This window comes from Oncorhynchus nerka, linkage group LG28 (assembly GCF_034236695.1).
Source record: "Oncorhynchus nerka isolate Pitt River linkage group LG28, Oner_Uvic_2.0, whole genome shotgun sequence".
Classification (NCBI taxonomy): Eukaryota; Metazoa; Chordata; class Actinopteri; order Salmoniformes; family Salmonidae; genus Oncorhynchus; species Oncorhynchus nerka.
Window position 1 is genome coordinate 4,163,190 of NC_088423.1, and position 14,311 is coordinate 4,177,500.

At 42.5% G+C, this 14,311-nt stretch overlaps 1 protein-coding gene across 3 annotated transcripts in view; it reads left to right on the forward strand.

Annotated features, from left to right (window-relative positions):
- Nucleotides 1–975: 975 nt before the first annotated feature.
- Nucleotides 976–14,311, forward strand: part of LOC115121774 (fibulin-7-like) — a 39,104-nt gene continuing 25,768 nt past the window's right edge. Inside the window, exons 1-3 of one of the 3 annotated variants that reach the window (XM_065012601.1) lie at nucleotides 976–1,509; nucleotides 3,449–3,607; nucleotides 6,475–6,637. In XM_065012601.1, the coding sequence (XP_064868673.1) occupies nucleotides 1,432–1,509; nucleotides 3,449–3,607; nucleotides 6,475–6,637 (400 nt within the window). In that variant the 5' untranslated portion in view covers nucleotides 976–1,431. The remainder of the gene's footprint in view (nucleotides 1,510–3,448; nucleotides 3,608–6,474; nucleotides 6,638–14,311) is intronic. The other 2 variants (XM_065012600.1, XM_065012602.1) reach the window with 2 other exon arrangements.

The following is a 14,311-nucleotide window of genomic DNA, read 5'->3' on the forward strand; positions in this document are numbered from 1 at the left end:
ATTTTGGTTCTTCTTGTCCTTGGGCCTGTCTCTCTCTGGTCTCTTCGGTCTCTCCAGGGAGGAGTCATAGCTGTCAGAACTGGAGCTACTGGAAGGGGAGTGGTGCTGGGAAAGAGAGAGGATATTTAATATGGTATTCTGGCTTGGGACTGCACGATTCATGCACATTTTGAGTCTCCCATTAGTAAACAACAATTGGAGTTGTAAGTGCATAGTCTCAACTGAAACAGGTGCATATCTCAACTGAAACATGTGCATATCTCAACTGAAACAGGTGCATATCTCAACTGAAACAGGTCTGTAGAGAATAACCAATGAAGAAGAAAATATAACGTCTAAGATAAATCGATATGTAGACTTAAAGGTCAATGAAATCAAATTCAATTCAATTCAATTTAATTTAATTGAGAGAGGTGAGAGGGGCTGGTGGGAGAAGGCGGTGCGTCAATGTAGGTATATTCGCGCACTAGAATGGTTGTTCTAGGTACCACCAGCGGGTGTCGCTTCAACCAAACTCAAAAGTGAACTTGACCATAAACAGATTCGAGTAGTTTCATGCAGCTTCTAGACTAAATATTATACTGTTCAACCAAACCAATTTGCTAGGTGTCTGGGGTATAACAAAACAATAATTTAGCTGAATGCATTATTAGGCTATGAATGCGTTATTGCGCAGTAATATGTTTGTTTGGCGTATACCTGCTCCACTCCCTTGATGTTTTCCTAGGAATTAATGTAACGAGACAAAGGCATTACAGCATATATTAATAATGGGGAGTTGGCCTAATGAAAATAATTCCATTCTAAGGCTAAATGGCAAAGCACCGCCTTTACGGCAAATAAAGTTTACAAACTCACTAATCAACTTCTGCAATGACTTGCTGTAAATTGATCGCTGTCACTGTATAATAATAGCTCCCCAGTCATAAGAACTCCCATAGCAATAGTTTTGTTCCACCCCATGAACTCAAAGATAGTTGCCTGCTCTATTCTGCCGTCTGAGTCTGGGGATCGCGTCACAGCCTATGAGAAGGACAGAACATTGGAGAGAGAGAGAGTGACGCAAATGTGTTGTCGAGCGGTGTGAGGGATTATTCCTACATTATCCATTTAATCGCTTTTCAAAGTCTAGGAGTCGTCAATTAGGGTTAGGTAGTAGATTTAGGTTCACTATCATCATAGCCCATCTAAAAGCGCACGGCACCACATCCCAACGGTCGCTCTGCACCACAACGCGCTTCTGATGAGCAGGGTCTTCCATTCCATCCTGAGTCCACCAACTGCCAGTTCAGTTGAGCAAACTCTGCAGAGGAGCGTCGGAAATCGGAGTGGATTTCGTTGGTTTTCTATTATTTAAACACCTGACTAAATTCCACTATTTGGAGAAAAACTCGGACATCATCCAACATCAATTCAGTTGGATTTAAAGTTATGGCACTATCAGTGCTGCGCAGCAGTTTGCTTTTGCTATGTGTGACAACTATCCATACTTGCCATGGTGGCGGACAGGTTAGTAGCCTACTTAACACATTATCATCTGTGGACAAGTGCATGGGAACATTAGGCTACATGCTTATAACATGTTTAGGGATTAATAATGTTGAAGAATATTTTGGTGGAAAAGTGTTGCACAAATTATACTGAACTAAATTAAAACGCAAAATGCAACAATTTCAAAGAGTTTACTGAGTTACAGTTCATAGAAGGAAATCAGTCAATTTAAATAAATACATGAAACCCTAATCTATGGATTTCACATGACTGGGCAGGGGTGCAGCCATGGGTGTGCTTGGGGGGGCATAGGCCCACCCCTTGGGAGCCAGGTCCAGACAATCAGAATACATTTTTCCCCACAAAAAATAAAAACACATTTTATTTGTCACATGCTCTGAATACAACAAGTGTAGACCTTACAGTGAAATGCTTACGTACAAGCCCTTAACCAACAATGCAGTTCAAGAAATAGAGTTAAGGAACTATTTACGTAATAAACTAAAGTAAAAAATCAAATACAAAGTAACACAATAAAATAACAATAACGAGGCTATATACAAGGGGTACTGGTGCTGAGTCAATGTACGGAGGTACAGTGACTATGCATAGATAAAAAGGCTTTATTACAGACAAATACTGCTCAGCACTGAACGATGCCTGACAGGCAGTCCTGTTTCCCAGGCGGTGCAACTCCCAAGACCACAGCCAATCACATGCAAGCAACAACGCAGCTAACTTGGTTAGTCTTGTGAGCGAACTAGCTAGCTAGTGAATTAGGCTCCCTGCAATGAGCCTTACCTATGAAACAGCCTACAAGGCAGCATCCTGACATTATCTCGACAACACAACTTTTGATTATGTCGTGATCAAGAGAGAAAAATAATTTGTGGTTCTTAACACAACAAGGGTCTTTTTTATTTGTATTCATATGTGCTCTCTGGACTTCCATACTCATCACAACTCTTTATGTTAGGGTCAGAAAAGTAGGCTATATTAACACACCTAGGCCTGTATAAATATGTGTTGCAAGTGTTTTGTTAACTGTGAACTTAGTTCTTCATGTTCTGCCTCAGACAAAACAACCCATAACTTGGGATTGCTATCCATGTGTAACCGATTTGAAATGGCTAGCTAGTTAGCGGTGGTGCGCGCTTATAGTGTTTCAATCGGTGGCGTCACTCACTCTGAGACCTTGAAGTAGTTGTTCCCCTTGCGCTGCAAGGGCTGCGGCTTTTGTGACTTGAGGGGTAACGATGCTTCGAGGGTGACTGTTGTCGATGGTTTGAGCCCAGGTAGGGGTGAGGAGAGGGACGGAAGCTAAACTGTTACACATGTTCTGTTTCCAGGTTCAGCCATGATTTGAGCATGTCGCCTACTATTATTATCAATGTCCTCATCAGAAATGAGGAAGGACTGTGCTTACAGGATGACATAAATGTCCCATTGAGTGTGGTAAATTACCCATTGAAAGTTTATAAGAGGGAAGCCATGAGCACTGACTCTTGGATTCATTTTGGTGTCTTTGGCCAGGAGTCTAAAACAATCCATTTGGATATGAGTCAAGTGAGTGTCATTTCAAGTATGTAAGGTATGCCTTCACCTGACATTATGCTTTTCTACAGACTTGTTATTATTATTGAAAAGGATTAGCAAACTGCCATTTCACTGTTCTCTGAGCCTTTGGAATGGGCTTATCTGTCAGTAAGTAGCCTGCTCTCAAATAGCTCACTGTTCATAGGCTCATTGCATCCAGGCTATGTGCTGAAACGGAATACAAAGCTGGTCCATTCAATCATTGTTATCCAAGGAGTCTGTGGCTGTGTCCCAAATGGCACCCAATTACCTATATAGTGCATAACTTTGTATGGATTCTGGTCAAAAGTAGCTCACTATATAGGGATAGGGTGTAATTTGGGAAGCAACCGGTGTTTCTCTTGCCATACAAAATATACAGAGGGCCAAGGTTCTGGACAGAGGTCTGACTGATAGACATCTGCCAAACAGCTTTGGTCCAGCTGCTGTATGGTCTGCCACTGGAGAAGAAGAAAAAAGTGGAGAAGGGATGAGAGAGGAGAGAGAGAGAGGCATGGCATCTACTAACATGTTCCTTCAGGTGAGTACCAGGGCTGGAGGGCTAGCGGAGACAGCGGAGGCTAGAAGGGTTAACATGGGTTACTGACCGTATGGGATGAATCCAGGGTGTGACTTCTGAATCTTAATAAAAAATATAATGACTTCTGAATCTTAATAAAAAATATAATGACTTCTGAATCTTAATAAAACATAACATGACTTCTGAATCTTAATAAAACATAACATGACTTCTGAATCTTAATAAAAAATATAATGGCTTCTGAATCTTAATAAACAATATCATGACTTCTGCATCTTCCATAACCTGATGGCATGCCACAGTATAACAATAAAACAGTAATTATTACGTTCATGTTTTTACATTAGTCTTGTTGGGAGTTCAGAACCTTGCAGCTGTGGATTTGCTTTTAACTCTGAATTCATAACCAGGTGGCCACATCATATAATAATAACAATACAATGATATTCAGAACATGTCACTGGCCTTGTTGGAAACGCAGACACCTGTGCAGCTGTGGAATTGGATTGTGATTTGTTTTGGTAACGGTTGATGAAAATGCTAGGGAACACTGGAGGAATGTCAACATTTGTAACTACAGCCACCACAGAACCCACCCACCACCAGACATTCTAAAGTTCAATTTGGAGTGTGTCCCAAATGGCAACCTATTCCCTATATAGTGCGCTACTTTAGACCAAGGCCCATAGTGCTCTGGTCAAAATTAGTGCTCTGGTCAAAATCCATTACATAGGGAATAGGGTGCCACTTGGGATGGAGACTTGGCGTTGATCGGGTGATGTCATTAAGTACCACAGCTGTCCTTTGCTTGTTAAATCATACCTGCCTCTACTCACATTTTATGATGATTACATGTACTGTGGATTTTATTGGAAGTTGTTATTTATTGATGTTTTCTCATTTTAATTATGTAGTAATACTGTCATATTGCAAATCATGGTTTATTTATATGCTTCCCATTAAATGGATATTAAACATGGCTGACTGTTATTTGACCAGTTATGTGTGACTTAGAAATAAGTTGTGGCTAGGTAAACTGAAAGCCAACATTCCCTAGTTTCTCATTTCCTGGTTACCGGTATGTACTACTGGTAAGTGCTTCTTGATTTACATATACACTTGAAGTTGGAAGTTTACGTACACTTAGGTTGGAGTCATTGAAACTCATTTTTCAACCACTCCACAAATTTCTTGTTAACAAACTATAGTTTTTGCATGTCGTTTAGGACATCTACTTTGTATATGTCACAAGTCATTTTTCCAACAATTGTTTACAGACAGATTATTTCAGTTATAATTCACTGTATCACAATTCTCGTGGGTCAGAATTTTACATACACTAAGTTGACTGTGCCTGTAAACAGCTTGGAAAGTTCCAGAAATGGCTTTAGAAGTTTCTGATGGGCTAATTGACATAATTTGAGTCAATTGGAGGTGCACCTGTGGATGTATTTCAAGGCCTACCTTCAAACTCAGAGACTCTTTGCTTGACATCATGGGAAAATCAAAAGAAATCAGCCAAGACCTCAGAAAAAAATTGTAGGCCTCCACAAGTCAGGTTCATCCTTGGGAGCAATTTCGAAATGCCTGAAGGTACCATGTTCATCTGTACAAACAATAGTACGGAGGTATAAACGCCAACGGACCACACAGTCGTCATACTGCTCAGGAAGGAGATGCATTCTGTCTCCTAGAAATGAACATAATTTGGTGCGAAAAGAGCAAATCAATCCCAGAACAACAGCAAAGGATCTTGTGAAGATGCTGGAGGAAACGGGTACAAATGTATCTATATCCACAGTAAAACGAGTCCTATATCGACATAACCTGAAAGGCCACTCAGCAAGGAAGAAGGCACTTCTCCAAAACCACCATAAAAAAGCCAGACTATGGTTTGCAACAGCACATGGGGGCAAAGATCGTACTTTTTGGAGAAATGTCCTCTGGTCTGATGAAACAAAATTAGAACTGTTTTGCCATAATGACCATCGTTATGCTTGGAAGAAAAGGGGGAGGCTTGCAAGCCGAAGAACACCATCCCAACCTTGAAGCACGGGGGTGGCAGCATCATGTTGCGGGGGTGCTTTGCTGCAGGAGGGACTGGTGCACTTCACAAAATAGATTGCATCATGAGGGGGGAAATTATGTGGATATATTGAAGCAACATCTCAAGACATCAGTCAGGAAGTTCAAGCTTGGTCACAAATGGGTCTTCCAAATGGACAATGACCCCAAGCATACTTCCAAAGTTGTGGCAAAACAGCTTAAGGACAACAAAGTCAAGGTATTGAAGTGGCCATCACAAAGCCTTGACCTCATTTCTATGTAAAAATTGTGGGCAGAACTGAAAAGTGTGTGCGGGCAAGGAGGCCTGCAAACCTGACTCAGTTGCACCAGTTCTGTCAGGAGGAATGGGCCAAAATTCACCCAACTTATTGTGGGAAACTTGTGGAAGGCTACCCGAAACGTTTGACCCAAGTAAACCATTTAAAGGCAATGCTACCAAATACTAATTAAGTGTATGTAAACTGCTGACCCACTGGGAATGTGATGAAAGAAATAAAAGCTGAAATAAATCATTCTCTCTACTATTATTCTGACATTTCACATTCTTTAAATAAAGTGGTGATCCTAACTGACCTAAGACAAGGAATTTTTACTAGGATTACATTTCAGGAATTGTGAAAAACTGAGGTTAAATGTATTTGGCTAAGGTGTATGTAAACGTACGACTTCAACTGTAAATGGTATGTTGTTTTCATGTTTGACCAGTAATATATTTCTTTATTTTACAGAACTGCATGGACAGTTTCTGTTCTTTTCTGTTCTGCTATATTAACATATGTACTGTACGTCTCTGTCTCCAGAACTGCATGGACAAACACCAGTTGGTTGGTGTTCTCCGTCAGATGGAGAAGTTTCTGAAGGGACAGGAGATGAGGTTCACAGAGGGACTACGCATCATGAAGTCCAAACTGGCAACCCTACAGAACTCTGTGTCCAAGCTACCGCAGGCCGATCAGTCGGCTGGTGAGTAGACAGAGAGAATGACCATTCTCCACCACTCTGCCGCACCTGACATGAAGGTCTTCTATAGCCATGTAGAGACCTGGGACCAGTCTAGGTGTTCTTGTCACTGTCTTAATCAATAGAGGAGAAAACTGGAGCTAAACTAATATTGAAACCCGAAATCTACTTCGATTGACCTTCAATTTTCTTCACTTTTTGTCTCTTTTGAAGCACCTGGTTAGAGAGAAAGGCCACCTAGTCTGCTCCTGGCCTGGTCCACTTCCATTGTCTTCAAGAGTGTCTGAATGTTCTCCTCTCTACTGTGGAGACATAACATTCTAACCAGAGGGGAAGGGGAGGAGTGTTAGAGCCTAGACAGTAGTGTATGGTCTACAATCATTGGGTTTTTGGGAAATTATGGTATTGTGTACTACACGATAATGTGCATTTATACAATCCAAATCTCCCCCTTCCTGGTGTTGTGATAAATAAATCAACAAGACTCTTTTCTTTGTATATACGCCCGACTAGCACGCCCGACTAGCATCACCACCCTGGATAGCCCACCCAATTTGACCTACCTCATCCCCATACTGTTTATATTTATTTACTTTTCTGCTCTTTTGCACACCAATATCTCTACCTGTACATGTCCATCTGATCATTTATCACTCCAGTGTTAATCTGCAAAATTGTAATTATTCGCCTACCTCCTCATGCCTTTTGCACACAATGTATATAGACTCTCTTTTTTTCTACTGTGTTATTGACTTGTTAATTGTTTACTCCATGTGTAACTCTGTGTTGTCTGTTGTTCACACTGCTATGCTTTATCTTGGCCAGGTTGCAGTTGCAAATAAGAACTTGTTCTCAACTAGCCTACCTGGTTAAATAAAGGTGAAATAAAATAAAATAAAATAAAAAAGGAGACACATTTTAAAGTTCAAGTTTACCACTGAAACCCAAGCTTCTACATACCACTAAAGGGCATGTGAACTCTCTTTGACCTGCTTTTGGCCCTTTAGCACATGAACCTCAGGAAGTGCATTGGTTCATTGTTCTATTTAAGTATATACTATGCTGTTCTATTCTGTTTTATTTAAGTATATACTATGCTGTTCTATTTAAGTATATACTATCCTGTTCTATTCTGTTTTATTTAAGTATATACTATCCTGTTCTATTTAAGTATATACTATGCTGTTCTATTCTGTTTTATTTAAGTATATACTATCCTGTTCTATTTAAGTATATACTATCCTGTTCTATTCTGTTTTATTTAAGTATATACTATCCTGTTCTATTTAAGTATATACTATGCTGTTCTATTCTGTTTTATTTAAGTATATACTATCCTGTTCTATTTAAGTATATACTATGCTGTTCTATCCTGTTCTATTTAAGTATATACTATCCTGTTCTATTTAAGTATATACTATGCTGTTCTATTCTGTTTTATTTAAGTATATACTATCCTGTTCTATTTAAGTATATACTATGCTGTTCTATTCTGTTTTATTTAAGTATATACTATCCTGTTCTATTTAAGTATATACTATGCTGTTCTATTCTGTTTTATTTAAGTATATACTATCCTGTTCTATTTAAGTATATACTATGCTGTTCTATACTGTTCTATTTAAGTATATACTATGCTGTTCTATCCTGTTCTATTTAAGTATATACTATGCTGTTCTATTCTGTTTTATTTAAGTATATACTATTCTGTTATATTTAAGTATATACTATGCTGTTATATTCTGTTCTATTTAAGTATATACTATGCTGTTCTATCCTGTTCTATTTAAGTATATACTATCCTGTTCTATTTAAGTATATACTATGCTGTTCTATTCTGTTTTATTTAAGTATATACTATGCTGTTCTATTCTGTTCTATTTAAGTATATACTATGCTATTCTGTTATATTTAAGTATATACTATACTGTTCTATTCTGTTATATTTATGTATATACTATGCTGTTCTATTCTGTTCTATTGTGAAAACTGGTGAAATTAGTTATTCATCAGCGCTAGACTGAGGAGACTGTCTGTCTGTATGTTTCTCTCGCTTAATAAAATGTAAATTTTTATTGGCATGGGAATATATGTTTACATTGTCAAAGCAAGTGAAATAGATAATAAACAAAAGTGAAAAACTATTATTTTAACATTTACTGTTATTTTTTTTATTGTTTATTTCACTTTCTCTCACTCTCTTCCTCTCTTGAAATTACTTTACTTTAAGCTCATAGGCTGTACTGTACTAGTCAAACATCTTTATCTTAATAACTTATCAAATTGTATTTGTCACATGTGCCGATAACAACAGGTTTAGACCTTACAGTGAAATGCTTACTTACAAGACCTTAACCAACAATGCTTTAAGAAGTTAAGAAAAACAAATAAAAATAACTATTTGGTTAAAAAAGGAAAAAAGTAACAACTAATTAAACAGCAGCAGTAAAATAACAATAGTGATGCTGTATACAGGGGGTACCGGTACAGAGTCAATGTGGAGACTATATACAGGGGGTACCGGTACAGAGTCAATGTGGAGACTATATACAGGGGGTACCGGTACAGAGTCAATGTGGAGGCTATATACAGGGGTACCGGTTGCAGAGTCAATGTGGAGACTATATACAGGGGGGACCGGTACAGAGTCAATGTGGAGGCTATATACAGGGGGTACCGGTACAGAGTCAATGTGGAGGCTATATACAGGGGGTACCGGTACAGAGTCAATGTGGAGACTATATACAGGGGGGACCGGTACAGAGTCAATGTGGAGACTATATACAGGGGGTACCGGTACAGAGTCAATGTGGAGGTTATATACAGGGGGTACCGGTACAGAGTCAATGTGGGGACTGTATACAGGGGGACCAGTACAGAGTCAATGTGGAGACTATATACTGGGGGGACCGTACCAATGGAGACTACAGAGTCAATGTGGAGACTATATACAGGGGAGTACCGGTACAGAGTCAATGTGGAGACTATATACAGGGGGAGACTATATACAGGGACTGGTATATACAGGGGGACCTGGAGTCAATGTGGAGGCTGTATACAGGGGTACTGGTACAGAGTCAATGTGGAGACTATATACAGGGGGTACCGGTACAGAGTCAGTGTGGAGACTATATACAGGGGGTACCGGTACAGAGTCAATGTGGAGACTATATACAGGGGGTACCGGTACAGAGTCAGTGTGGAGACTATATACAGGGGGGACCGGTACAGAGTCAATGTGGAGACTATATACAGGGGGTACCGGTACAGAGTCAATGTGGAGACTATATACAGGGGGTACTGGTACAGAGTCAATGTGGAGACTATATACAGGGGGTACCAGTACAGAGTCAATGTGGAGGCTATATACAGGGGGTACCAGTACAGAGTCAATGTGGAGGCTATATACAGGGGGTACCGGTACAGAGTCAATGTGGAGGCTGTATACAGGGGGTACCAGTACAGAGTCAATGTGGAGACTGTATACAGGGGGTACCAGTACAGAGTCAATGTGGAGGCTGTATACAGGGTGTACCGGTACAGAGTCAATGTGGAGACTATATACAGGGGGTACCAGTACAGAGTCAATGTGGAGGCTGTATACAGGGGTACCAGTACAGAGTCAATGTGGAGGCTGTATACAGGGGTACTGGTACAGAGTCAATGTGGAGACTATATACAGGGGGTACCAGTACAGAGTCAATGTGGAGACTGTATACAGGGGGTACTGGTACAGAGTCAATGTGGAGGCTGTATACAGGGGGTACTGGTACAGAGTCAATGTGGAGGCTGTATACAGGGTACTGGTACAGAGTCAATGTGGAGACTATATACAGGGGGTACCCAAGTACAGAGTCAATGTGGAGACTATATACAGGGGGTACCGGTACAGAGTCAATGTGGAGGCTATATACAGGGGTACTGGTACAGAGTCAATGTGGAGGCTATATACAGGGGGTACCGGTACAGAGTCAATGTGGAGGCTATATACAGGGGGTACCGGTACAGAGTCAATGTGGAGGCTATATACAGGGGTACCGGTACAGAGTCAATGTGGAGGCTGTATACAGGGGGACCGGTACAGAGTCAATGTGGAGGCTATATACAGGGGGGACCGGTACAGAGTCAATGTGGAGGCTATATACAGGGGTACTGGTACAGAGTCAATGTGGAGACTATATACAGGGGGTACCGGTACAGAGTCAATGTGGAGACTATATACAGGGGTACCGGTACAGAGTCAATGTGGAGGTTATATACAGGGGGACCGGTACAGAGTCAATGTGGAGACTGTATACAGGGGGGACCAGTACAGAGTCAATGTGGAGACTATATACTGGGGGACCGGTACAGAGTCAATGTGGAGACTATATACAGGGGGTACCGGTACAGAGTCAATGTGGAGACTATATACAGGGGGTACCGGTACAGAGTCAATGTGGAGGCTATATACAGGGGGACCGGTACAGAGTCAATGTGGAGGCTATATACAGGGGGACTGGTACAGAGTCAATGTGGAGACTATATACAGGGGGACCGGTACAGAGTCAATGTGGAGACTATATACAGGGGGGACCGGTACAGAGTCAATGTGGAGACTATATACAGGGGTACTGGTACAGAGTCAATGTGGAGGCTATATACAGGGGGAACGGTACAGAGTCAATGTGGAGGCTTTATACAGGGGGAACGGTACAGAGTCAATGTGGAGGCTATATACAGGGGGAACGGTACAGAGTCAATGTGGAGGCTATATACAGGGGGTACCGGTACAGAGTCAATGTGGAGACTATATACAGGGGGTACCGGTACAGAGTCAATGTGGAGGCTATATACAGGGGGAACGGTACAGAGTCAATGTGGAGGTTATATACAGGGGGTACCGGTACAGAGTCAATGTGGAGACTTTATACAGGGGGTACCGGTACAGAGTCAATGTGGAGACTATATACTGGGGGACCGTACAGAGTCAATGTGGAGACTATATACAGGGGTACCGGTACAGAGTCAATGTGGAGACTATATACAGGGGGTACTGGTACAGAGTCAATGTGGAGGCTGTATACAGGGGGTACTGGTACAGAGTCAATGTGGAGACTATATACAGGGGGTACCGGTACAGAGTCAGTGTGGAGACTATATACAGGGGGTACCGGTACAGAGTCAATGTGGAGACTATATACAGGGGGGACCGGTACAGAGTCAGTGTGGAGACTATATACAGGGGGACCGGTACAGAGTCAATGTGGAGACTATATACAGGGGGACCGGTACAGAGTCAATGTGGAGACTATATACAGGGGGTACTGGTACAGAGTCAATGTGGAGACTATATACAGGGGGTACCAGTACAGAGTCAATGTGGAGGCTATATACAGGGGGACCAGTACAGAGTCAATGTGGAGGCTATATACAGGGGTACCGGTACAGAGTCAATGTGGAGGCTGTATACAGGGGTACCAGTACAGAGTCAATGTGGAGACTGTATACAGGGGGACCAGTACAGAGTCAATGTGGAGGCTGTATACAGGGTGTGCCGGTACAGAGTCAATGTGGAGACTATATACAGGGGGTACCAGTACAGAGTCAATGTGGAGGCTGTATACAGGGGTACCAGTACAGAGTCAATGTGGAGGCTGTATACAGGGGTACTGGTACAGAGTCAATGTGGAGACTATATACAGGGGTACCAGTACAGAGTCAATGTGGAGACTGTATACAGGGGGTACTGGTACAGAGTCAATGTGGAGGCTGTATACAGGGGGTACTGGTACAGAGTCAATGTGGAGGCTGTATACAGGGGGTACTGGTACAGAGTCAATGTGGAGACTATATACAGGGGAGTACCAGGGGGACCGGTACAGAGTCAATGTGGAGACTATATACAGGGGGTACCGGTACAGAGTCAATGTGGAGGCTATATACAGGGGGTACCGGTACAGAGTCAATGTGGAGGCTATATACAGGGGGTACCGGTACAGAGTCAATGTGGAGGCTATATACAGGGGTACCGGTACAGAGTCAATGTGGAGGCTATATACAGGGGGTACCGGTACAGAGTCAATGTGGAGGCTGTATACAGGGGGTACCGGTACAGAGTCAATGTGGAGGCTATATACAGGGGGTACCGGTACAGAGTCAATGTGGAGGCTATATACAGGGGGTACTGGTACAGAGTCAATGTGGAGACTATATACAGGGGGTACCGGTACAGAGTCAATGTGGAGACTATATACAGGGGGTACCGGTACAGAGTCAATGTGGAGGTTATATACAGGGGGTACCGGTACAGAGTCAATGTGGAGACTGTATACAGGGGGTACCAGTACAGAGTCAATGTGGAGACTATATACTGGGGGTACCGGTACAGAGTCAATGTGGAGACTATATACAGGGGGTACCGGTACAGAGTCAATGTGGAGACTATATACAGGGGGTACTGGTACAGAGTCAATGTGGAGGCTGTATACAGGGGGTACTGGTACAGAGTCAATGTGGAGACTATATACAGGGGGTACCGGTACAGAGTCAGTGTGGAGACTATATACAGGGGGTACCGGTACAGAGTCAATGTGGAGACTATATACAGGGGGTACCGGTACAGAGTCAGTGTGGAGACTATATACAGGGGGGACCGGTACAGAGTCAATGTGGAGACTATATACAGGGGTACCGGTACAGAGTCAATGTGGAGACTATATACAGGGGTACTGGTACAGAGTCAATGTGGAGACTATATACAGGGTACCAGTACAGAGTCAATGTGGAGACTATATACAGGGGGTACCAGTACAGAGTCAATGTGGAGGCTATATACAGGGGTACCGGTACAGAGTCAATGTGGAGGCTGTATACAGGGGTACCAATGTACAGAGTCAATGTGGAGACTGTATACAGGGGTACCAGTACAGAGTCAATGTGGAGGCTGTATACAGGGTGTACCGGTACAGAGTCAATGTGGAGACTATATACAGGGGGTACCAGTACAGAGTCAATGTGGAGGCTGTATACAGGGGGTACCAGTACAGAGTCAATGTGGAGGCTGTATACAGGGGGTACTGGTACAGAGTCAATGTGGAGACTATATACAGGGGGTACCAGTACAGAGTCAATGTGGAGACTGTATACAGGGGGTACTGGTACAGAGTCAATGTGGAGGCTGTATACAGGGGGTACCGGTACAGAGTCAATGTGGAGACTATATACAGGGGTACCGGTACAGAGTCAATGTGGAGACTATATACAGGGGACCGGTACAGAGTCAATGTGGAGGCTTTATACAGGGGGGACCCGGTACAGAGTCAATGTGGAGACTATATACAGGGGTACCGGTACAGAGTCAATGTGGAGGCTATATACAGGGGGACCGGTACAGAGTCAATGTGGAGACTATATACAGGGGACCGGTACAGAGTCAATGTGGAGGCTGTATACAGGGGGTACCGGTACAGAGTCAATGTGGAGGCTATATACAGGGGTACCGGTACAGAGTCAATGTGGAGACTATATACAGGGGGTACCGGTACAGAGTCAATGTGGAGGCTATATACAGGGGTACCGGTACAGAGTCAATGTGGAGGCTGTATACAGGGGGACCGGTACAGAGTCAATGTGGAGACTATATACAGGGGGACCGGTACAGAGTCAATGTGGAGACTATATACAGGGGGACCGGTA